Source organism: Zonotrichia albicollis, chromosome 3 (genome assembly GCF_047830755.1).
Source record: "Zonotrichia albicollis isolate bZonAlb1 chromosome 3, bZonAlb1.hap1, whole genome shotgun sequence".
Taxonomy (NCBI): Eukaryota; Metazoa; Chordata; class Aves; order Passeriformes; family Passerellidae; genus Zonotrichia; species Zonotrichia albicollis.
This window is the reverse complement of record NC_133821.1, coordinates 8,018,300-8,041,979: the sequence shown is the minus strand read 5'-3', so window position 1 is coordinate 8,041,979 and position 23,680 is coordinate 8,018,300. Positions and strand designations below refer to the sequence as shown.

General features: G+C 39.8%; 1 protein-coding gene across 7 annotated transcripts in view; it reads left to right on the top strand.

Annotated features, from left to right (window-relative positions):
* LIN28B (lin-28 homolog B) overlaps positions 1 to 23,680 on the top strand; it is a 99,125-nt gene that overhangs the window by 56,342 nt on the left and 19,103 nt on the right. For all 7 annotated transcript variants that reach the window (XM_074536561.1, XM_074536559.1, XM_074536558.1 and 4 more), the window contains one exon: positions 1,046 to 1,230. In XM_074536561.1, the coding sequence (XP_074392662.1) occupies positions 1,046 to 1,230 (185 nt within the window). The remainder of the gene's footprint in view (positions 1 to 1,045; positions 1,231 to 23,680) is intronic.

The following is a 23,680-nucleotide window of genomic DNA, read 5'->3' as shown; positions in this document are numbered from 1 at the left end:
TTCCTTTGAGGAATTCATGAGCAAAGGAAGAAAATATGTGTTATAACTCTCCTGAAAGGCCCCCAAATGTGTGTAAATTGGGGTATTTTGTAGTATTCTCTGTGAGTCCAACTGCTTTCATTCATGTACCGTGTAATTTCTGCAATAAAAGTGTACTGCAACCACTGTATCTCCACCACCCCTAAAAGCCTCCTTGTCATTTAACTCAATTATCATTTTATTTAAGAGTTTGATTAATCAGATTTGTCCTGGAATGCTTACTTACTATTGTACATAATTTGTTTGGAATCATGATGAAAATTTTCATTGTATCAGAATCAGTGGTAAGCTCCTGTTGATTTCAGCTTGTCCAAGATTTTTCTGCTGCAGTGTATTATTAAAATATTTATCAGTATTTATTTCACTTGCCCTGATGATAAGAATTTCCTTTTCTGTGAATGAAAATATAAACCCGTACATAAATCATGCTAGGTAGGTAAGGTTTTTTGGTGTAGTCAACAGAAATTCAACAGCTCACTTGGGATATTTGAATTGCCCATGTCAGCAGACTTTGTTCAGAGTGCCTTCCTCGTGCCTCTCATGCTTGCTGTGTCTTTGATTCATTTTCAGAGCAGCAGACCCATGTCTCAGATATAAAGAATGCAAATTATTAAAACTTTGTTCATAAATTAATTTGCTCTGAAGTGAGCACTTGCTCTCTTTCCAGACCATTTCACTTCCTGAGACCACTTAAGAGTTTTTAAGGGCTTTAAGAATACAGCATTTTTTTCTGCTTCATCTGTAGCATTCATCACAGAAAAGGAAAATGTTATTTCAGTTTTGCTGATACTGAAAATAGGTTATTTTTACTTGTTTAGTGTTGAATGGGGTTTTCAGTGTATCCAGGACTATAATTTGTAATATCTGCTACAGCTCATGCAGAGGAAGCTGTTACTCAACTTGTGTGTGTTGTAGGATGGTACATGGGGTAATTTGTCCTGTTGATTATAAATGTAAATACTGTTTTTAAGGCAATGGTAACCAATGGTGTTTTTCCTATTTACAGAGCAAGCTTTACATGGAAGGATTTAGAAGCCTAAAAGAAGGAGAACCTGTGGAATTTACTTTTAAGAAATCTTCCAAAGGCCTTGAATCAATACGGGTAACAGGCCCTGGGGGGAGCCCCTGTTTAGGAAGTGAAAGACGACCCAAAGGGAAGACAGTACAAAAAAGAAAACCAAAGGGAGATAGGTAATTACCTTACTTTGTTATTCCCCCTTTTTTCCTTTTGCAAGTTTTTTTTGAAATTGTGTTTTCAGCATTTATTTGTTTCTGAAAGGAAACCTTTCTGTGTACATTTGGCTTTTACATGTTGCTTAGTAATTTTATTAAAGCTATATCCATACAACTACATCAGTCACCCACTGAAGAGTTTTACTTGAGAAGGTTTTATTAAATTAGAGGGTGCCTGCAGAGGAATATTTTATTATTTTGAAGATATTGCTCGTAGACTGGAGAGAGATCAGTCTGAACACAGGTGAAATAATGTCATGTTTAGGTGAGAATTGTGCATGCTGAAGAGACTATCAAAGTATCATTAAACTGCATCAGTAGCTTTATATGGAAAAAAATGTGGGTGCTGCAGTAAGGGTTGAGATGTATATAATTTGGTTAATTACATTTTTGCTTAGTGAACAGAGAATAAGGTGTTTCAGAGGTTTTAATTCCTGTTGGTCTCAGGGGCTGTTGTAATTATGCTTTACAAATTTCAGGTTAATTTTGATTGCTGCACTTGTCTCTACACATGTGCAGCAGTTTGACTTGCACTGCACTGTTACCCTTTATTTTCTACTTCTGATGGCTTCAAGAAATTCTGAATCCTCTCCACTACAAAGCCACCTGTACCTGGTTCACCAAGGACAGCCTTTCTGCTGAAAAGCTTATGTATTTATTTATTTGTTTAGGTGAATTCACCCTTTTTCCTCATGCTGTTCCCCTGACCTGTAATGACTGAGGCCAAGGGGAATACATACTTTGTGAGAATCCTAGTAAGAACAGCCAGTTCTGCCTGCAATATTTAATGTATGGCATGACTGAGAAGTGATGGCTCTCTTCCTTTGCACATTCTGAAGCAAAGCGTAGCTTAGGAGAGATAGGGTCACCTTGAAAGGCAGTGTAGCCCAGGTTTGAGAAATTTGGGATCCGGAACCTTTACTAGCCACAGATGAACTCCACTTGTCCTCACTTCTGTTAAAAGCCCTTTTTTTTTGTCCCACCCACCCCATTTTAATTTTTTTTTTAGTTAAGGAGTGGAGACAACATGATACAACATGATATTTGTCCCTCTTTCACCTCCTTTGTAAAAGCTAAAAGCCATAAAGAAAATTTATTGCTGCTGGAACAGATCTGAGTCCATAACCACAACAAGGACTGTGTAAGCTGGACAAAGCTTTCTTTTTGATTGCTCTCCATATCTGGCCTTATAGAGTGATATTGCATGCAATGGCTGGTTTTTTGTGGTGTGGTGGGGTTTTTTGGGGGGTGTTTTTTTGGGGAGGTTTTTTTGTTATTTCACCATAAGCTTTCAGTATTATTCTTGTTTAAATAATTGTTTTTTTTTCCATGAATTCTAATTGCTAATCTGTTCAGGGTATTAGCATTACCACTGTTTTTGATGTTTCATACTTTGGCAGCAAATAAAGGCCACAGTCATGCTGGTGTGATCCTGTTTACCTATTTGTTGCACATGTATATGAAGGAAGACAATCCTTGCTTCAGAAACCTTGAAATTGAAATGGGCTGGTTGAAATAGGCAGTGAGGGAACAGTACATATTGAAAGAGGCAGGGATTTGAACAATCTGTAGTACACAGAGTAGTCGATGCAGGGGGAAGCAGAACTTTCCAAATGGAATTCATCTCAAGCACATAAAATGTTGGGGTGGTATCTTACCTTACTGCTGTTCCTCTTCAGGGATTACAAAGGGATCCTAGCTCCAATCCTGTAAATGCTTCACTTACAAACCTCTAAAATAAAATGAGATGAATTCTGCTTTCAATCATGTTTTTTCATAGCTAAAGCATAGAAAAAGTTGAACAGATATACCCTGGAAAACAGTGTGTGGGGCTGATCTATGAGACAGTGTACTCTCTAATGTTCACTTGCCTTTTAAAAAAGGGAGAATTTAAAATTAATTTGAATTAATTTGAATGTGAAAATGTGGGCAAAAACATCTACCCACTTCTGTCTCAGAATTCTTACACTTAAGTCATAAGACACCCAAAAAGGCTGAAATTTGAAATGTTTGAAGTAGCATTGACATTATCACTCAGTGAAAAGCAGTGTCTTTGCTTGAAGGAAAATTAGTTTTGAATGCCTAGACAATTAAAAAGGTGCACCTCCAACATGTCTAGTGAAAAGTTTCTTGAAGATTTTACAAGATTGTTCTCTTGTACTGAGAACTGCCTCCATTTATGAAAGCTAATTCCAACTTCTTGTGTTCATCTCTTTTTATGTTACCAGTCTAAGAGTGTGAGGGCCCAGCCTCAGTGCATCTTTTTGTCTGGATCCCATTTGATGGATTCTGTTACTCTAATTACTGAGAGGAGTTAGAGATAGCAAAGGTGGGGGGAGAAAAACCAGAAAAGCAGCAATATGTACAGGCAGGGAGGAGAAAAAGTCCTGACAGTGAGGTTACCAACGTTGGTGGATTTTGTGAGGCTTCCATGGTAGACTCAGGGTCCCTGTAATTTGCAGTATTGTTGCTGTGGGGACCTTGCAGGGATGATATTTATGAGGATTTGCACTGTAACCAGGTGCAGCTCTGTAGGAGCTCTTAACACATTCCATCACAGTGTGCTTTGCTCAGCTCTGGCAGTGAGCTGGCACAAAAGTGTGCTGTGCTGCTCTCTAGGAATGACCACGGGCATCTGATGCAGAAAAGATGAAGCACTCTGAAATCACACTTAATCAAGTACTTAGTAATTTGTTGAGACATCTATGGTTTAGAGTAGAACAAATGAAATGAGAACCTAACCCAGCAGAGAAAAGTTGAGAGGAAAAAGGGAAGAAGGAAAAAAAATTACACTACTTTCTTTTTTTTTTTAACAAGCACTCCCAGTGTTTCTATGTCACCTAAAATAAACCAGGTAAAGGACTCTTTTATGAGTTGTAATTATTTATATAGATGGGAGAATATTCTTTAGTGCAGTGTACATGTAAATAATTTGACCCACAGTCCTTTGGGACAATATTAATAAAGGTGCATGGTGCTCACAGGACTAGAAGCTAGAGTTATCTTTGGGACCTAGAGGTATTACCCAGTATCTGTAAATATTCCTGCTAGGAGCTCAAACTTGGACACTTTTTTAGCAGAGTGTCAGTTACGCTGCATTTGCTTAGCTTGGCACTTGCTTCATGTGGAGTGTTCTGGGGGAGATGGGGAGGTTGACAGCTTTCTTTTTTTTCTTCATTTTTTGGTTTTGAAATCTTTACACCAAAATGGAAGCAATAAAATAAATCAAGAAGAAGGGAACAAGGAAGAAATAATTAGGAGTATAACTCCATCTCCCAATTCTAATTTATGTAATTTCAGTCCTCTGATACCTTCTGCTAACATCACACTTGTGGCCTAGAAACTTCCTAGTACAGGTGACCTGTGTCAGTAAGTGGTTTAGATTTAAACATGTAATAAATAAATACTACATTGTGAGATTGGACATTGACATGAAATATTTCACTGGCTTGGTTTATAGTGCAGCCCTGCAAGTGAGCTGTGAGGAAGAGATTTGGGAGCTGCTTCAAATGATGGAGCTCAAAGAACCATTGCCGCTGGTGATGCTGAATTACACCCTGGGATATGACTGGTGAAACAGCCACATATTTGCAGCTCAGCTGGCTAAACAGTAATCAGTGCTGCAGCATGGATACAGCACTTTGAAAACTTTTATTCCAATATAGATAAATATGAAGGAGGAGCAATTAGAAAAGAAGTGGTTTTGTGTTAAGATGTTATAAATGATGTTCACTAGTAACTCTTGAATGTGACCAAACCCATAATTTTCAAATGAAGAAGAACAGAGTTCTAAACCACCCACAGGGTGGAAATAGAGCCACTTAGGGAAGGAGGGGTTGTAATTAAATAATATAATTCTCCCTGGATGAACTGTCACTTAAAACTAGTTTGTGTCTGAGTCAGACAGAAAATGGTTTTAATATCTGAAGACATTTTGTGGATGATCTGAAGTCAGACTATATTAAGAAAATCTTAAAGGTCTTCTTTAAAAGCTCGTGATCTGCACAAACATCCACTAAGCTGGTGTGATACAGGAGGGGATGACACATGGTGGCATGCCGTGGAGGACATTTGAATTGAAGTTAAATGGACTAGGAGAGCTAGTTTAGGACAGCAAAGTTACTTCAAACTTGATATTATATCAATTCCATCTCTACTGATTGAATCACACTCAAGTGTATAATCTAACTTTCATAGAAAAGCCTCCATTGGCTTGAACCAAGCAGGTTTTTGTGAAGGAGGTGTGAACAATGGGAGTGGTATGGGCTGGGCAGGAGAGCCCTGAGCTAGTGCCAACGTGGGAGAAGCACATGAAGCCCCTACTCAGCAGATGGGTGGGGACAGCCTGTCAGTCCCTTCTGCTGAGAGTGAGCGAGGCCAGGCTGGCTGTCACCACACACAGCTCTGACAATGGGGATACATCACTTGGCCAGCCCCAGGGACTGCTCTGGGCACTGGGGTGAGGTGGGGAATGGGCAAACTGAGTCATCCAGCCAGGGAAATGGACAACAAGTTCAGGGAGTTGTCGCCTTTGGCACAAAATGGTGTCAGCATGTTACTGTGAGATGGTGAATTTTTCCTACTCCTTTTCAATGTAGACTGCATTCACAGTTCTGCCATTTTTTAAAGAGGAAACTGACACACAAGTAATGCAAATATTGCATGGTTTGCACCAGTTTCTTAGAAATACAACCTTGCATAAGGACATTACTCAAGGGCGGTGTTTCAGCAATTAGAACATGAACACCTCCTCTATGATTCCCTTGCAGCTGGTGTTAGATGGCAAGAATCTCTTCATTCCAATTTTCATTCTTGCTTTTCCCATTTTTCAAGCATAGGGCATTTTTTTGACTGCTTGCTCTTTCCCTGCATCGTAATGATTTATTTTGTTAGGTGTTTAGTTGCTCTTTCCAGTGTTGTCTGAGACAACCTTTTAAACTTAGAATGGAAAGACAGCCATAATTTTGTTCTCTTATGTGAAAATTACCCTATGAAATGAGGTCCCTCTGGCCTACTACCATCTTTCCAACACTGGCACATATTTAAGGAGAGACTGTAAAAAGCAGGGAGGTATTGCATTCTATCTCTGGCAATAGTGGTTTAAACATTCCTTCAGTATCAACAACTAATGTGCAAAAGACAAATTAGATGAAGTGTTAAGTCCCTGAATTTGCTGGATGCAAGTTCCTTTTGGATCCTCAAGCAAAGCTTGGTATTATTTGTGCAGAGTTTTATAGAGTTAACAATTTACATGTCTAGACAATGGGTTAGAATGGCTCTGAGTAATGCTTCCTTACATAATTTTAGGACTGATATTTGCTGACTGTGCCATAATAAGCCACTAAACTGGCATGAAATGCTTGTAACAGGAACTTCAGAATGCTGAATTAAAAATATATATATATATATATCTATAAAAGAAAACAAAAAACTACCTTGAGAGCTTTGCAATACTCCAGGTACTTTATGAAGGTTTTACCTTAACAGGGCTACAAACATTAGGGACAAATTTTTTTATCCTTGGTTTTTTTCCTCAGGTTGGCAACACTTTGGAAGTTTTAGCAACATTTTGAGTATTCCAGGTGTGAGATAAAACCGGAACACCAGAGGGTCTTGTTGGTAGGGTTAAAAAGTAGGTAACTTTAAAAATAGCTACCAGTTGGTGCTGTGGCTTGGAGGCTTGAAAGCTGGCTTGGAGATGGATCTCTAGGGCAGGAAGTCAATCTTTGCTTGTCTTTGTGCAGACCCATCCAAGTCAGAAGCCTCTGAAAAGTGTTACTGCATATATTCATTAGACAGCCCTTGTTAAAATCTACATCATCCATCTGTGTTTAAAGGGAGCTCAGCACTCACAGCCCTCCTGCACAACAAACACACAGTGTGCTTCCAGGACTTGGCCTGTCCAGTCTAAGAACAGAATCAGATCTTCAAGAACAAGTATTTTTGGCATGAAAAAAAAAAAAAAAAAAAAAAAGAAAAGAAAGTGGCTTAAGGGAGAAAAGAGAAAACAACTGCCACTGCCTGGTGTGTATCGCTCCCAATACCCATGGACCACACATTGTGTGTCATGATTTCTGCTCTGGCACAGGGTGTAACTAAACCAGTCTTCCTGAAATGCCTGGTGTAGAACTGTGGGAAAGTGTTCCAGAGTGAGAGCAGAAGCAGGAGAACCTCACCTCTTGGAAGACAGGCTAGCTTCTACCCCCAGATCCAACATACAGCACTGGGAGCTGCCTTTCTCAAAAAATACTGGATTTCTCTTCCATAGTTCTGTAGCTCAAGCAGTCAGGAGCCAGGATGCAGAGCTGAAAGATCAATGCTTGCATGTTGGAGCAAAGTGTAGAAAATGATTACAGTTGTGAATAACAGCATATATAATATTTGAATATAAGGTTTTGTTTTTCAGAAGACATGGAAGAAATCCCATTCAAAATTTTAAATCATGGTTAGATTTGCAAAGCCAAGTGCCCTTGGCTTTGTAGGCTACAGAGCTTAATTTGATTCAAGGTCAGTTAGATATTTTGGGGTACCCTGGCACACTGGAATGTGCTGGGTGCTTACACAAGCAATCCCCATTCATTTGAAAGGCCATATTTTGGTTTCAGATAATTTAACTACCAAATTCATCACAAGGCCATTTAAAGTAAGATCTCTTTTCAGATCCTCCATTGTTGGTGAACTTGCATGACCATGCAGTGTTTCAGCCTGCACACTTGGGTGCAAGCAGGAATTGGGCTTTGCACTTAGGCCTGCAAATCATCAAAAGATGCAAAAATATGTGCTGCCTCTCCACCATGTGTTTTCTGGTGGGGCTTTTCATGTGCTTCAAGTAAATGCAAATATCTGTGCCAAGGGAAGAGCCTGGAACCTGGTAGCCATGATTCTGCTAAGCAACATCCAAGTGTGATTGTCATCACTGCAAGCCTAGAACAGAGTAGAGCCTGGAAAAAGTTTTTTGGTATCTGTTTGTATGCATGTACAGTTAAGAAGAGAGAGGCCCCAAATTTTTCACAGTGTTTATAATAAGAAATCCAAATTTGATGCTAAAGTAAGTAGATTCAATTCTGAAAACATACCAGGAACAGATGAAGTGAGTAGGAAGGTGTCATTTCTGTGCAGCCTCATGTTGAGTAAAGCTGTCCCTGCTCAGCAGATGGGTTTCTTAAGTACATACACTGTTTTTGGAACGCAGAATATTTTTCTTTAATCGGGTGGCTTCTCTGGGCTTCATGTTTTCTGACTATTGCACTCTCTTTAATCACAGTGTGAGCTCTCTCTCACTTACAGTAAACTCTCAGTGTATATTCAGGCTTTTGCCTGCACTGATACACCTAATGATCCCACTGCATTCTTACTGTACTAATGATTACACATACCAGAAGGAGTTCAGAAGCAAAAAGAATTGAGAACTTTGCTCAATTTAACAGACATTATGCATAAATCCAGGAGAGTATATGTTAAAAGTATCTCAGTAAATAATTTTCCAAAAATCTTTCTGTTTCTAAAAAAAATCTTCCTGATATAACTGGCATCTTCTTCTTTAATTCAAATTTGTTTCTCAGTGTTTAATTTCTTACTACTATACTATTTTCAAGTAGACAAAAATAAACAAAAAAGTGCATCATTTTCAGGGGCCAAATCAGTAAATACTCTTGTGCTTTGAAAATAGGAGGGAACAGAGAATTATTTGAAGATATTGTCCAGATTGTGAAAATTCTGTTTTAAGTTGATGCTGATCCTGACTACAGACTGTGCTGCTTTCAGTGAAAGAGCTGAATGACACATGGTGGCATGCCATGGAGGACATTTGAATTGAAGTTAAATGGACTAGGAGAGCTGGTTTGGGACAGCAAAGTTACTTCAAACTTGATATTCTATCAATTCCATCTCTAGTAATTGAATCACACTCACGTGTGATGCTGTAGCTGTCAATGAACTGGGAACAGACCTGCTCACAGGATAAGCTGCCTTTTCTAAAGGTGCAGACTGCCTGTGCTGTATTTTATGACAGAAATATTCAGTGTAATTAAACAGCTAAACCCCAGATCTCCTATTTTAGGAAAACTATTGCGTTTCCTTGTTTTTTTTTTTAATATATGTTGCACTCCAGCATCACCTAACAAACATACTCAAAACATAATAATAAAACATAAAATGTAATAAATACACAACACTGAGGCCCTCTTATAATGGTGATTCCAGATGATGGAAATAATTGTCATATATTTTGGCCTGTTGAAAAAGATGCCAAAATCTTGAAAGCAGGAGAAAAATGAATTATAGCATATCTGCTAAATCAGATATCCCTGAAACATTGCCTCTGATTTACCACTGTGGATGAATCTGATGCTCTTTAGAAGGAATAAAAGTTCTGGAGCCCTTTAAGTTCAAATTAATAAAGACTGTGTGGTAATGTAATTCCAAATCACTACAGCTGTTTCTTTTATTAGCTGTGGCTTCATGTTTCTGTCCTTGACACTTAAAGATCAAACCTACTTAAATATGAATAATTTAAAATGTGAATTTACTTCAATATCTTATTTTGCCAAGAAGCTCAGCAGCTCATTATATAAGAGGAATGTGTCACAGAGGTAGTCATCTCCACAGTGGTGGTGCAGGCACGATGCTGCTCTTCCCACTGTGCATCCCCCAAAACCTCAAGCACCTGAGCTGGAGCATTTGTCAGGCAGGTAGTGACACACAGGCTGTGTCCTGAAAGAAGTCATGAGTCTGTAAGGGCATATTTACACCAGGAAAGGGACTCTTATTTCAGGGAAAACACACCAGTTGAAGCCACCCCTGCACAGCAATGTTGCATTCTCCATCCAGAAGTAGCAGCACTGAGTGGGACTTCACAGTTGCTTCTCCTGGTTATGACAAGCTGCTCAGTGAAAACACAGTGGAGCTTGAATAGAAATGCTCCTGTGGTATCCACAATCCCTCAGGCAGGGTAATAGGAAGGTATTTCAAGGATAAAAGGTAGGGTGAAGATTAGGAAGAAGCAGGAATGGGAAGATGAGGAACACAGGGAAGATGAGGAAGGAGGTGGATGAGAAAGGACTTGGGGAACAGAGAAGAGACCACTGAAAAGAGTGTCAATGTGAGAAGCCCAGATCTTTTCCAGGCTCCAAATGGTTGTCTCAATGCTGGTGGTTCTGCTGCTCTTCAGGGACTAACAGAAAAACCTGAATCTCCCTGCACACACAGTCAGGGATTCAACTGAATTTTCCTGCATTTTGCAAAATTGCTGCAAGTCAAGAGCTGGAGCACAGGTGGAATGTGAGCTCCTGCTCTGCAGCCTTGCAGCAGCTGTGGTGATTCCAGTGGATCTGGGAGGGTTGGCCTGAAATGGGACTTTCTGCAATATTCTGCTTATTGTGTGTTCCTTGCTTACCAGGTGACAAACGTAACACATCTGACAATCTGGAGTTTGTCTTGCAGAACCACCAAGTGCAGCCCTCACAGTTGCTCAGTTTGAGTGTTGCCTTAAATGCATCAAGTGCTAAAAAACAGTGAGTGCTCCAAGGACACTGGTATTTCAAATCGGGCACTTAGAATAATCCTCCTCTGGAAAATAATTTTGGCTTTTTTTTTCCTTGTGCTCCAGAATCCTGTGCATTTCTTTGATACCAAATAAACCACATGTTTTGTAGAGACATTGCAAAGTAATTAATGTTTGTAGTGCACGAAGAGATCATAGTGAGAGCCCCAAAATCAGTATTTTTTGTGTTCATGATTTAGCTGGATTTGGTGGTGAGTTCAAGCATTGAATTCAGTAGGCTAAGGAAGAAGGATGCAATAATTTGTATTTCATGCAGCAAATGAGAAAAGGCAATATAGGAGAATTCACATGTGGTTTCACAGGCTGTTGCTTCAGTTTAAATTATTTCCATCTCTTTCAAATAATGAATGGGTTGATAATAGGATTTGTAGAAATTAGCCTGCATACTCCTCTCACTAGTTTGGGGATTTGGACTAGTTTTAGTTTGCTGTAGGATGAGGATGAAGAGTTTCAGGTAGGAAGTGGAACACTGCACAGGAGAGCAGAGGTGCTGTGGCCAAGCTGGAGGAATAGCAAGCCATGCATGGCATTATTGATTGGGAAGAGGGAGCTGGCTTTGCTCACTAACAGTGGAATGGTGAAGGGGGAAAGAGTTGTGAAAGTTCACTATGAAATATGGGAGTGAGCTAAACAATTTCTTTTCTTTGATCTCCATTAATTTATAATCTTACGATGTTGACTCTCCCAGCACTAGAGCTTTTACAATGAATAGCTGAAAGTACAAAAATTTATTTAAATTCTGCTGTTCTTGTGTTGAATGGCTGCCTCTATTCTAGAAGTCACTTGGAGTTTTAGCCTTTTAACTGTTGGATAGTTTAAATGGTAAACATTTAATTTTACTTTAGACAGCTCTGCAAACAACAGCTAACTACAGAATGCTCAATTAAAGATGCAACAGCCTTTGCATCAAAGTTTAACCAGAGTGCTTTGATTTCTTTTAATGATAAATGAATATATTCTCACCAGTATAAAAAGCTGAAATAGTTCCATGTTTTAAATTCAATTTCTGATTTGCTAGTGTTTCAAATTAGTATCTTTGCCTTTTTGTTATGCTAAACTAATAATGTAAAACAAAACGATAGTGAGTGTGTCAGTGTGTGAGATGAGTTGTACTACAGAATTGTGCAGTGTTACTGCTTCCATCAATGAGAAGGAGCCATCAATGGTTGCAATAGGATTAGAAGTTGTGTGTAGCTCAGATGTAACCCTATTAATTTACCTTTTTAAAGGTTTCATTGTATTTACCTCCTTTCTCCCCAGTTTTTATAAATCACTGCTTTCTAGTATGTAAATGAAAAATCTCTCCTTTCCTGTTTATCAGACTAATTCTTTCAAGTTCTTATGTTTTGATATAGTTTTTTGAAGAATAATGGTTAGCCAGTCAAATAATAATTGTTAGAAATATGTGCCTACGCCTCCTTTTAATAATTATTTTTAAATGTGTGAGCAGTTTTGTTTTCTAAGTAAAAAAATAATCCTCATTTAATTTACATGGTAAATAATTGAATGTGATTTTATGTTCTTAAACGTGGGAATATCATTACTCACTACACTAGTGAGAAATTCTGGAATTTTTGTCTTTATGTTCATTGTGTAACAAACAAATTTTCCTTGGATGCCAGAAATAATTTTATCAAATGGTTCTTTCTTATTATCTCTGTATTTTTACCTCCCTGGAGCCTCCTGAAGTTATCTTTCTCCTTTACAATTTTATACATTTCTCTTATACATAGAAAAGAAACATCTGGCTTTTTTTTTTAATGAGAGCTGTTCACTCATTGACCAAACAAGCAGTGAGGAATCTGTTGTGTGGTTGATTATTGCAAGAAAATGAGGCAGTAGTCTCACTAATAATCACTAAAATTTGTATTAACTGGTGCTGTTTCATTTACTGAGTCAGCTAATCTCACACTTTCACCCTTACAAGAAAACAAATCGTGTTTAAAAACGCCTGATGTGGAAAAATGGTACTTTCAAATGTAGAGATTAGAAACATTTAAAACACACATATCTGTGCTTAAAGATGCAGACTCTTAATTCTCCCCTGTCTACAGCTTTCCTTTTTTATCTTTGAAGTTCCGTCATTATTCCATGTCTGTGCCTTTGGTTTATTTTTGTATCCTACAGAAATTAATTCACACTGTTTAGATCCAATCTTTTTAGAATATTTATGAATGCAGTTTATCAACAAGTTTACATTTTATGCAGCCTGTGGAGTTGGATTTTGGAATTTGCTTTTTTAGTAGTTCTTTTGTGGAAGAGAAATCTTTCAGGCATGAATTGATAGTCCAGATCTTTTGAGGTCTGTCTGTGCTAACCTTTGACCTCTGTTCTTAGGAGGTCAACATCTGAGGGCAGGAGATTAAGGCAGTTAAAAGATTGGAATGGGAACTGGAATGGAAAAATTAGCCAGCACATTTTGGGTGGAAAACATCAAAGTCATCAAACAATTTGCTTATTTTAAACTCAGTTTAAGGGTAACAAGCTAATTGTACTGTGTTTGTTGACGCAAGCAATTTATATTATTTGAGAACATTAACACTGAAGAATTTTTTTTAATTGGAGAAACATAATGCCTCTTCAGTATAAATGCACTATGTATTTTGTATTCTAAATGTTTTTGTGCAGCATTTTGAGATAATTCAGGATCTGCTCATACAGTCTGTGTGCATTTAATTAGCTGTATTGCTTACAAACAGCAATAGTAAGTATTGCAGAACCTGAAACTTGCTTGTAGTCTGCTGAAGACCCCTTGCTGTTGTTGGAGAATGAAGGTGCTCTCAGTACAAAGGAAAAATTATTCCCAAATTAAAATTTTAACTCCAAAATTTTCAAACTCGTTTGTAAGCATCTCTCCTTGTTTCAGTTTTTGAAGTGTGAATTCCTTTCCCATACAAATTTGTGACCAAGACATGTTCTTTTATAGATTATAAATTGACTTACAAGAAAAGACACCATTGTCTCTTTGTTCTTGTCTGACATAGTTCAAAATTCATTAGTGTGTGTTTTTAGAAGAGTGACAACTTCATCTTTCATCTGTGCATTGATTTCAAAAATGTTATTATCTAGAAGAAGACACCTTCCCACATCTGAACAATTATGCAAGTTTAAGGATTTGTGTAAGCAATCACATTTTCTTCTTGGTTGTTTAAAGTGCAAATGAAAGTGGTTTCAGTATCATAGGCAAAAACCAGAGTAATGTTTCAGCATGCAAACCCATCTAGCAGGAAAGAAAACAAAAGTTCCAGGTCCCTCTCAGCTCAGGCTCTGACTCACAGCACATGGATTATGGTACTGCTTCTATAGGTATGGCTGCTAATTAAATTGAAGTACTGTAATACAGTTAACTCAAGAAGACAGCCATCTGTAAACCTCAGTGTAACTTCCACATGTTTTGTTGTTCTTCGGATAATGAAGGATATGAGATTTAAACCCCTTTGCAAGCTTATAACTTTACAAACTCTTCCTCTAACTGTCAAAACCTTTTTGCAGCTTTTAGCCTTGATTTGCACCTGAGGGGAAATAGAACAAAATTATCACCACAATTTCTTGTTCTTTCATGGAGGGAAAAGAAGGGAAAGCAGGAGGAACTGCTCCCAGAGGTGCAGGGAGTGCTTTGTTTCCTGCCTGCCATGTCACTGGGTTTTGCTGGAGAGGCTCTGCCAGCTGCAGGGCTGTGCTCCACCATCCCAGAGGCACTGCTGGTCCTGGATGTGTCCTGCACCCCTAGGAGTGCCACAGGCACTGGGAATCAGAGAGCATTTGAAGGGGCAGAACCAGCCCTGAAGGTTATTGCATCTTGGAGACCTGTTCCCTGTTTGAATTCTTGGGATAAAATGGGGTAACTTATGATCAGCCATTCTGGGATTCTTGCTTGTCAGCACTCTCTGTGGTTAAATAATCCGTGGTTGAAGGGCTAATTCTGTTTCACAGAATGGTTTTGGTTACCCACTTGTGAGAACTCTTGAATCCTTGTGAAGGAACAGAAGATGTTAATTAGTAAAGAAAAAATGTTAATTACAAAGATAGTGTGCCTGATTTGACTTAAGATAATTTTCTTGTTTGCCTGAGCCATTTCTATACCTTCCTTCTGTTCTCTTTGTTTACCAATAAACTCTTCAATGCAATCCTTCTTTAGTTCATATAATACTTAAAAATCACTGTAGTTTTTTATTACAAGAATTGTGATTTTGAATTATTAGCGTGCAGTGATGCACACACATTTTTTGATGTGCAAGACTTGTTCCCCAGGATTCTTGCTGTATGTGTGTAGCCTCTTGTTTCATGATGTTTGATGATGCAAGCATCCTGTCCACAAGCCTGCTTTAATTAATATCTTTGCCCACCCTTTAAAAGTAATCTGTAGATCTGCAGATCAAAAACTACTCTAGTGCACACTCAAGGTGCTGGAGGTTTTTCATCCCTTGGTTATTGTGGCATTAATTCTAAATGTGCTAAGAGCTGCCTCCAAGTTTTGTGTGCAATAGCTTACAGGGCAGAATAGACTGCTTGCTGAGTTTGTGGAAGGGGAATTCAAAACTCAAGAAAGTTATAATGCAGTTTTTGAATGACTTAGAAATTAATTTGACTTACTGATGACAAAACCCTTCTTTGTTTTTGCTTGGCCTTTTGAGAAATAGCTTGAGGATATATCCTCAGTTCCCTTACATCTTCTTTTCACAACAAAAATGCTGTAGAGATAGACAAAACTGTTTAGAATTCCTGCAAATAGTATTTTTCAGGCTTATGTGTTTGTGAAGGTTGGAATTTCTGGCAGTGCAGCTGTGCCATGTTCCTGGCTGCAGACCCTGGTGCTCTTGGAATCAGCGTCTCCAAATGGACTCTGTAATTTTCCTCAGCTGAGTCACTTCCTTACCATGAACTGCCATAAAGAGATTATTGCTTCTGCTTTGCTTTCTAGGGTTTAGCCTGCACTGCCCCCCTCCTTTTCAAAATAAAAACTCATCAGAAAACACTTCTTGTAGAAAGTTGAGTTCAGAGAATTTCAGAAAACTGGATTATTGGTGGCCTTTTTTTTAAGGGACTATTGAGGTTTGTGTTCCTCATCTGTTTCTAGCTGCTGATTTGAATGAGAAGCCAGCAAAAAAAGCATGTTGGTTTTGTTTTAAGTAGTGGTTGAAGTTGTTTCTAGCTGCCAAGAGAGCATGAATGTAAGAGATACTTCAGGTGATAGCTGTCCATAAAATCTTTGGAAGTATATGGTAATAAATCTAAGATGTTACATATAATTTTTCTTCATGACCCACATTTCTTGCTTAATTCTTGGATAAAATACAAATTAGTCAAATCTGAAAGCTTCTGGATTTGTCAGAATAAGTGTTTACACCAGTGTAAAGTTAAGATGCATTTTATAGAAAATAGACCTTTTCAAGAGGAAAAGATAATTGTTAAATCTGTTGTATACATGTGTTGTACACACATATATGGTATATACAACAAATTTATGAAAGGTTGCCTCAGTTGCTCTGAACAAAGATGACTTAATAAGTTTTAAGGTATAAGCCAAAATGAAGCTATAATAACGTAGCTATGTTAGCTTGCTCTTGTTAGGCCAGGTAACAACAGAAGTAAAAATGTCACATGCCCTTTTATCATCTACAGTCTTGTCTGTGTTGGAAGGTCAGTTGAGAGTTTCCAAAAACCTGCAAAAATTCTTGAATGACAGATTCAAAAATTGAGACTGTAAGTGAAAAACTATATGAAGGTGGTGTTAGTACTGGAAATTAATTGTGCCGCTGTGTGCACACTAATCACTGTAGTAAAACATGCAGCTGCAATAATGAGATGCTGTGTTCTGAGCAGGATTCCACCATGTTCCCTTGCTGTGGTAGCAGGTGGTATATTTGCTTAAGCTTGCATATTTTGTTACATTGTAGAGTACTACAGTTTGTGTGTGGCATATAAATCCATTTTCATTTAGCTTGGAAATGTTTTCTTCAAACAGATTCTCATTTAGTCAAAAAAAAAAAGATTCCACAGAGACAGGTTGTTTATTATTATTATTATTATTATTATTATTATTATACCTGTTTCCAAAAAAATGCACTTCTTTGTTACATGGTAGTTCAAGTTTAAAAATCCTTATTTCCTTGACGTAGCCAGCTGTGTCCCCTGAAATGGTTCATTCCAATTAGCGTCTAAAGGCAAAATCAGTACATAAGAGCCAAATGTGCCTTTTAGGAGCAGAATCAGCATGGAAGTGAAGGTGGGGGCGTGCAGAACTGGAGATGGGAAGGAGATGTGGTAACAGGTAGTACTGATGTGAGCTAGGTAGTTTGTGGGACTGGGGCTGACTGAATAAAGAGAAGTGGTGGGTGGGCAGTGTTCAGCTTTCGTGACAGACAGAAGCAGGGCTGCTTCTGACCTGATGCTTTCTGTGTACTGATAGCTTCAGTGCTTTTAGGCAGGTCTGCAGCATGCTGCTGCCCCAAACCAAAGCTTTTTCCCCCATTTCCCCTGCAGAAAGCTAGAGAAGCTGCTTTAAAGTGCATATTCCACAGGATGCAGAGGAAGGGGAGTACCAAACATGGGTGAGCTGCAAGCTGACCAAGAGAGAAAACAGCACAGGCTGTAGCTGAGTGGTCCAGGGTGCTTGGCTGGCCATGGCTCTGCTTGGCTGGGGTACAGCTCTTTGCTGGGGCTCACACCCTGTAGCCACCCAGGAGCCCCAGGCACTCTGTGCATGGGGATGTGCAGTGTCTGTGGAAGCCAGCACAAATGAAAGTGTGTGGCAGGGCTGTGGCTGCACTGCAGTGTGGTGAGGCCATGGTTTGGTGCTGAGAGCCAGGCTCCCTGTGGGTGTGCTGTGACTGGAGCCCCAGGGTGCTCCCTCCTGGCACTGGGCTCTCTCTGACAAGACAGGCACTTACAAAATTTCCCCTCTTGGTTTGCAGACAGACAGCACTCATGACACTGCTGAGACTGCTGAGATGGTCAAGCAATGTGGCCAGGAGAGTTCTCCTGAGGATGCTGTAATAGACACAGCCCTGGAGACCTGTTTGGCAGAATGTGCCAGTAAGATAATTCTGCACATGCCATGTCTCTTTCCACAAGGGAAAAGAGCCCCCCAAAATGGGGAAGGTACACAGCTGGCCTTGGCCCAACCCTAGGTCATACCCTTTCTCAGAGGTATTCAAGACAGATTCCTTCAGATTTTGGAATTAACTTAAAATTTCTTGCATCAGTAAGTGTTCTTAAATATGCAGTAAATTGAGTACATCTAGGTTATTGTCAATGTAGGCATTGAACATCTTGAGATTTTTTTCTTTATGTGTACTTGTAAATCATATATATGGAATATCTAGAGTGTAAACTTTCACCCACTGGTTCTGTATCTCATGCCTGTATCCATTAATACATAGCTGGGTTTGGGGACTCTCCTCACCCCATATTGACATTCCCTGGGGACACACAGCTGGTGTTTAATTACGTCTGATCTAAGTTTGCCAAAACTCTCCCCAACAATTGCAGCAAAATTCTTCAGCCAGAACTGCTAGAGAGGCACCATTAAGTTGAAAGTAATGTAAATTTCAGAAAGCAATGCTTCTTCAAGTATAAAACATACAAAGTTTTTTAGCTGTTGTTGATTTGTCTGCACTGCTCTGTACAGGCCGAAGTAATGGTAGTCTCCAAGGTTCTGGACTGTGTTAATCGACTGAATCCGTATTTATTATTTTGTTCTTGTGAAAAACCCCAGTCACTTGTTTTCAAAATTTTTAAAAGTTTAATAGTAATAAAATGGTTATAAAAATAGTAATACAATTAGAGTAATAATAATTTGGACAATTTGAATTAGGACAATATGAGACAACAAATACAATTACGGACGTCCAGGCACCTTTTTCTGGGCAGCACGAGCCTGAAAAAGGACCCCCGTTAACAAAGGATTAACCCTTAAACGCAACAGCCTGTTGGATAGTCATACACCTCATACATGATGCATAAATTGCGTTTTTCACATTCCTGAAGGAGAACTGTGGCTTTAAAAGAAAGGGATGCTGCCCCTGACTCCAGCCAGGGCTCTGCCAGGGCGCAGTTTCAAATTACCGAGGCTGGGCAGCTCCTGACCCCCTGCACCCACACCAGCCTTGTGGTTCTCTGCCTGCAGGGTCACCAGTGCTGATCTAATTCCTCAGAGAGCCACTCTGGGGAGCGTAACTGAGCAAAAACTAATCCTGCAGGAGTGAAAGGCACCGAGAGCAGCCGGACAGGGAGGTGGCAGAGTGGGGGGCGCCTCTGGTGACAGCTCAGTGGGTTTGTCTGGAGCGAGGAACCCCACGGGCAGCTCGGCGTGAGCCGTGTTGTGCTCTCTGCTCGACGTGGCACAGACATTCCCTGCTGGCAGCAGCTTTCTGGCCTCTGCAGTAGGAGCCAGAGGAAGTCTGCCCTCGCTGGTGGCAGGTGGTGATTTAAGAGCCAGCGGGGTTCATGGGAGGAAAGTGTCAGGAACACAAAACCCAGCAGGGAGTTGGGTTTGGCCTCCAAAAGGCCAGAGGTATAATTAGGCATCAGCAAGACCTCGCAGAGGGTTTGGGGAGTGTCCCAGGCGAGGTCTTTTCTATTTGAGCTCCCTCTGTCAGACTGCCAGTGGATCCCGCTGCACACAGGAGCTGTGGTCCTGCCTCTTAGCAGGGCTGCAGCCTGTGCTTTCCCTGGCCAGGGAGTGAAAACAGGATGCATAGAGCAATCCTACCTATTTCAGATGCACTGGTGCCACCACACCATTAATTTAACCCTGAAACTGTTCAGCACCAGAAGTTGGCAGCTGACTGGGACGGTGAGCGGTGTTCCTCAGCTCTGTGCCTGACATCCCTGTGGGACCAAAGAGCAACTTTTAAAAGCTGCAGTGCTCAAGCTTAACTCACTGCCAACTTCCAGTCTGGCATTTAGTACATATGCAGTGGTCATTTCTCAGTTCCCTTCCTGCCTTTCAGCAGCTGCTCCTCAAAATTTGCAAAATGCAAGCAGTAGGCTTGGAGGAGTCAGCTGTGGTGTCATCACGGCTCTTCCTTCCCTGCCAGCTCCTGCCAAACAATCTGTTTCATTTATTTTTTTTTCTGCTTCTGTTGCATTAGTTTGAAGTGCTGTGAACAATGTGAAGACAATTGGAGATATGTACAGAAACTAGCATTTCCCATTGTAGTGCTCAGCTATTTCACATCAATCATGTTATCTGAAGGGTGTTACAGTTTCAGAGGTTCATTGGGAGCTTAACTGTACTAAAATTATAGCCTGCATTCTTCATGACAAGGGAAAAAATAACAGAAATTTCACATGCAGTAACAGAAAACCGTATTCTTTCCATCTGATTTTACCATATGCTCCAATTACAGAGTGTTTGTGTGTCATACAGAAGAAGTTAATATTTCAGGTTTCTTAATGACAGATCTTCAAAGGAAGTTTTCCCACCAAATGGGAAGGATTAGATAGAAGCTGCAGTTGAAGTTAGTAGTACTGTAATGCTGGAAGGCAGACCTAAGTGTCAGTAACTTTGTGAAAATCAGTCTACAATGTTGTGTTTTCCAGGCTTCCAAAAAAAGGGAAATATATATTCCCTGGTATTTCCAGATATGTGTATTTTCCTAGTCATTGCTAGGAATCAGTGAGTTTTCAAAGGATTTATAAGTGCTGCTCAAGTGTAAAAGTAACTATTTTACTATCTCAACTATTTTGCAATGTTGAGATAGTAAAATAGCATTATTGTGAATCTTTCAATCACCTTCAGCTACTAAGAAAATGGAACAGGTGTCTTAAAAAACCTTCAAACAACCAGTTCATTTTAAAAAATTAATTTATGGTAAAGCTTTAGAGTGATACTAATGTTATTCAGAGTTCCTTTTGTACAAAGAGTGTGGTACTGGCAACTAAAGTCCTGATTTATTGATGACTTCCCTTTCTATAAGACAGCTTATGGTTTTCTTCTTGTCATCATCATCAGCAGAGGAAAGTTACCAGCTGAACTAATTAATTCTGCAAGACTTCATAGGAAAAAAATAATTTTGCATCTATTTTATTCTAACTGATACACATGTGATTTAAGCTCTGGAGGCAAGAGGCAGGGTAAGGTATGGAAATGCAGACAGCTGCCTCTGAAAGAAACAAAGCTTCAAGGAAGCTTAACATGCTGAAATCAAGGGGGGCACATAATCTCCATCCTAGGGTGCTAAAGTACTGAGTGTCACATCAGTCCAGGGTTATTAACAGCTTTTGCTTTGAGATATGGACTTAGGACTAAAGAATGTTCATGAAAAAAGGATATAAAAACTGCAGGCAATGGCAATCAATCCTGCCCAATCTCAAAATATTTATGACAGCTTTGCATCCTGCAGATAGACAGGAAAATTATAAAAAGTGAATGAAGTGCAATGTTAGTTTATCAGTTCCAAATTGTGCCTTATTTTTTATTATTTACTTTATCTAGTATTTGTATTCTGTTAACTGGATCATTTTCTTAGACAATGGAAATATACTAAAGGTAGTCTGGCCTTCAAAAATGAACTATTACAATGTGCAAAGGAAAATTATTTGTTAAAAGAAAGTCCAATACATGAACTATGAAATAGTTGGAGGAAAAAGAGCTTTGCTTGGTTTTGAACCCTCCCCTGTGATTTATTATTTAGAAATGGAAATGGTTTTAACAACACAGTGAATATAAAAGTTCTGTGCCTTGTGCAGCACCTCCCACTTATGCCAGCACCACCGCACAGATAGCCTTTAAGAACAACAATATTAAAGAAATATTCAAGTAAAAATAATTTTCCTAAGTTGCACCCTATTATTTATGTAAAAGATAGAGGGGTAAGGGACAAAATTTAAACTTGACATTTGTAGGAGGAAGCAGAAGTTATCACGTCCTGCCTTTCCTGCTGGTGTGTCTCCTGTGGTTGCCCTTGGTCACTGGGGAACATTGGGGTAGATTGGTCTTCTCCTTTTCCTGCCTGCCATGGTTGCCCCCAGGTTTTTGTGTCAGGTTACAGGAACTCTCGGAAAGAGTAAAGAGTTTGGCTGGAATTTTGCTGGGTTTTGGGAGCCTGTAGAACAGTGGAAGCATCTAGACAGCATCTAGAGCAGTTTTGGGAAAAAAGATAAATTATCGGGTCCTTGATTCTTTACTCGAGTTCATGCCTAGAGCAGGCTAAGCTCTGCTGAGCTTCAGGTGCCTCCTGACTCTCCTTCCTAAAGGCACACACACTAACTGGGAATGGCAGGGGTATCATATATTTCAAGAGTGGTGTGTCTCCTATACCAGATGGGCCTGGGAATCAGGTAGTAGGATTTCCTTCCCTTCCTTACTGTGCCAGTGTAGTGCAAAAGCAAACCACTTTGAACAGACCAGGGAATTTGCTCTAAAGTATTGATTATGGTTTCTCAGCTCTTTTAATACCCTGATCAGCCTCAGTGTTGCCAAAGCCTTTGTGCAGTTTCTGTAGGAACAGGTAATTGTTTGCAGCATCCCTCTAGTGCCATTCACAGGTTGTGCTAACTGCAGTGTCAAGTCCTCTGCAGAGAGGGAGGCACATTGTCTGGTGCTCAGTGGTGCAATTCAGTAATTCCTGGCTGCTGCCTCCTTTTCCTGAGATGCAGTTTGCTTTCCTGATGGCAGGCCCATTGGGTAGGAAGGGCTGGAGAGATGGCTTTGTGCTTTCCTCATCCTGTGCAGAGCAGCATGCACCACAGCTGGAGTAGACCGGGAGAACAGTACTCCTCTCTCCCAAAATTATGTTATCTTGCACAGCAACTGGAAACCTGCTAGGCAGCCAGCTGTAGTCTCGTGGGTTTTCTATTACCTCTGTTAAGTCATGTGTTGCAGCTTTTCATCAGCAAATGTTTGACAATTCTGCATCATTGCACTGGCACTGCGAGGCACTGCACATCCTCTGCATCACAAATGCTGTTCAAATGGGTCTTGGCATGTAACAATTTGCAAACAGCCCCTTATTTCTCAGGCAGGGTCATTGGCTGTGGGCTGGCTTTGCTCAAACTCCTCTTACTTCCTTTTTCATCTTAAAGGCACAAAAGAGGTCAAGACAGGGAAATTTGACCAATTTTTCAGAAGGCAATGGTCATTAACAAAAATGATGCACTCACAGGTTACCTGGGTTTGGTAGGAAAGAAATTACAACCTGACTGTTGATGAAGTCAGTGATGATTACTTGTGTGATTAAGAACTGCTGGGGCAGGATCTGAGGCTGCAAGGGAGGGAGAATCTGAGGCTTTTGATGAATATTTGGGGTAATGACCCTGAGGTAATGTATGATGTGCTATATAGGTCAGAGTTAGGGTTTGGTTTCCCTCAAGAACCAACAGATCAGGATTTTAAGAAGGGCAGAGGAAGAATAGGGGAGTAGAATGGACCTGCTGCTGCTGCTAACAACCATTAAAAAAATACAAAGCCAGCTGCTCTCAGAGCAGAGCTTGATCCTTTCAGTGCCTTTAACAGCACAGTATATATTCAGAGGAGGGGAATTCATGAGGCCCTATGGACCTACACCATGGCATTACAAAAAAATGCAAACCCGAACAATGGGTGGCCTCAGCGGTTCCATCTGGCTCGCCATTAACAAGGTTAAAGTAAAGTGGGTTTCCTTGGCTGTGTCACACACAATTTACACTTCAGATGCTTTAACTTTGGAGCCAGACCGAAGGGAGCACCACTCTAAACGCACGCGGCAAGAGTCGCCTAAGATGTGTGGTAAGCACATTTGGTATTGATGCTCTTTCAAAGATACAGAGTGGTAGCATTTAGATCATTTTAAAGTACTATTTCCAAATGCAGATTTTTCTCCCTAAATATTTTTTTTTTAATCCTGTCAACAAACTAGAATT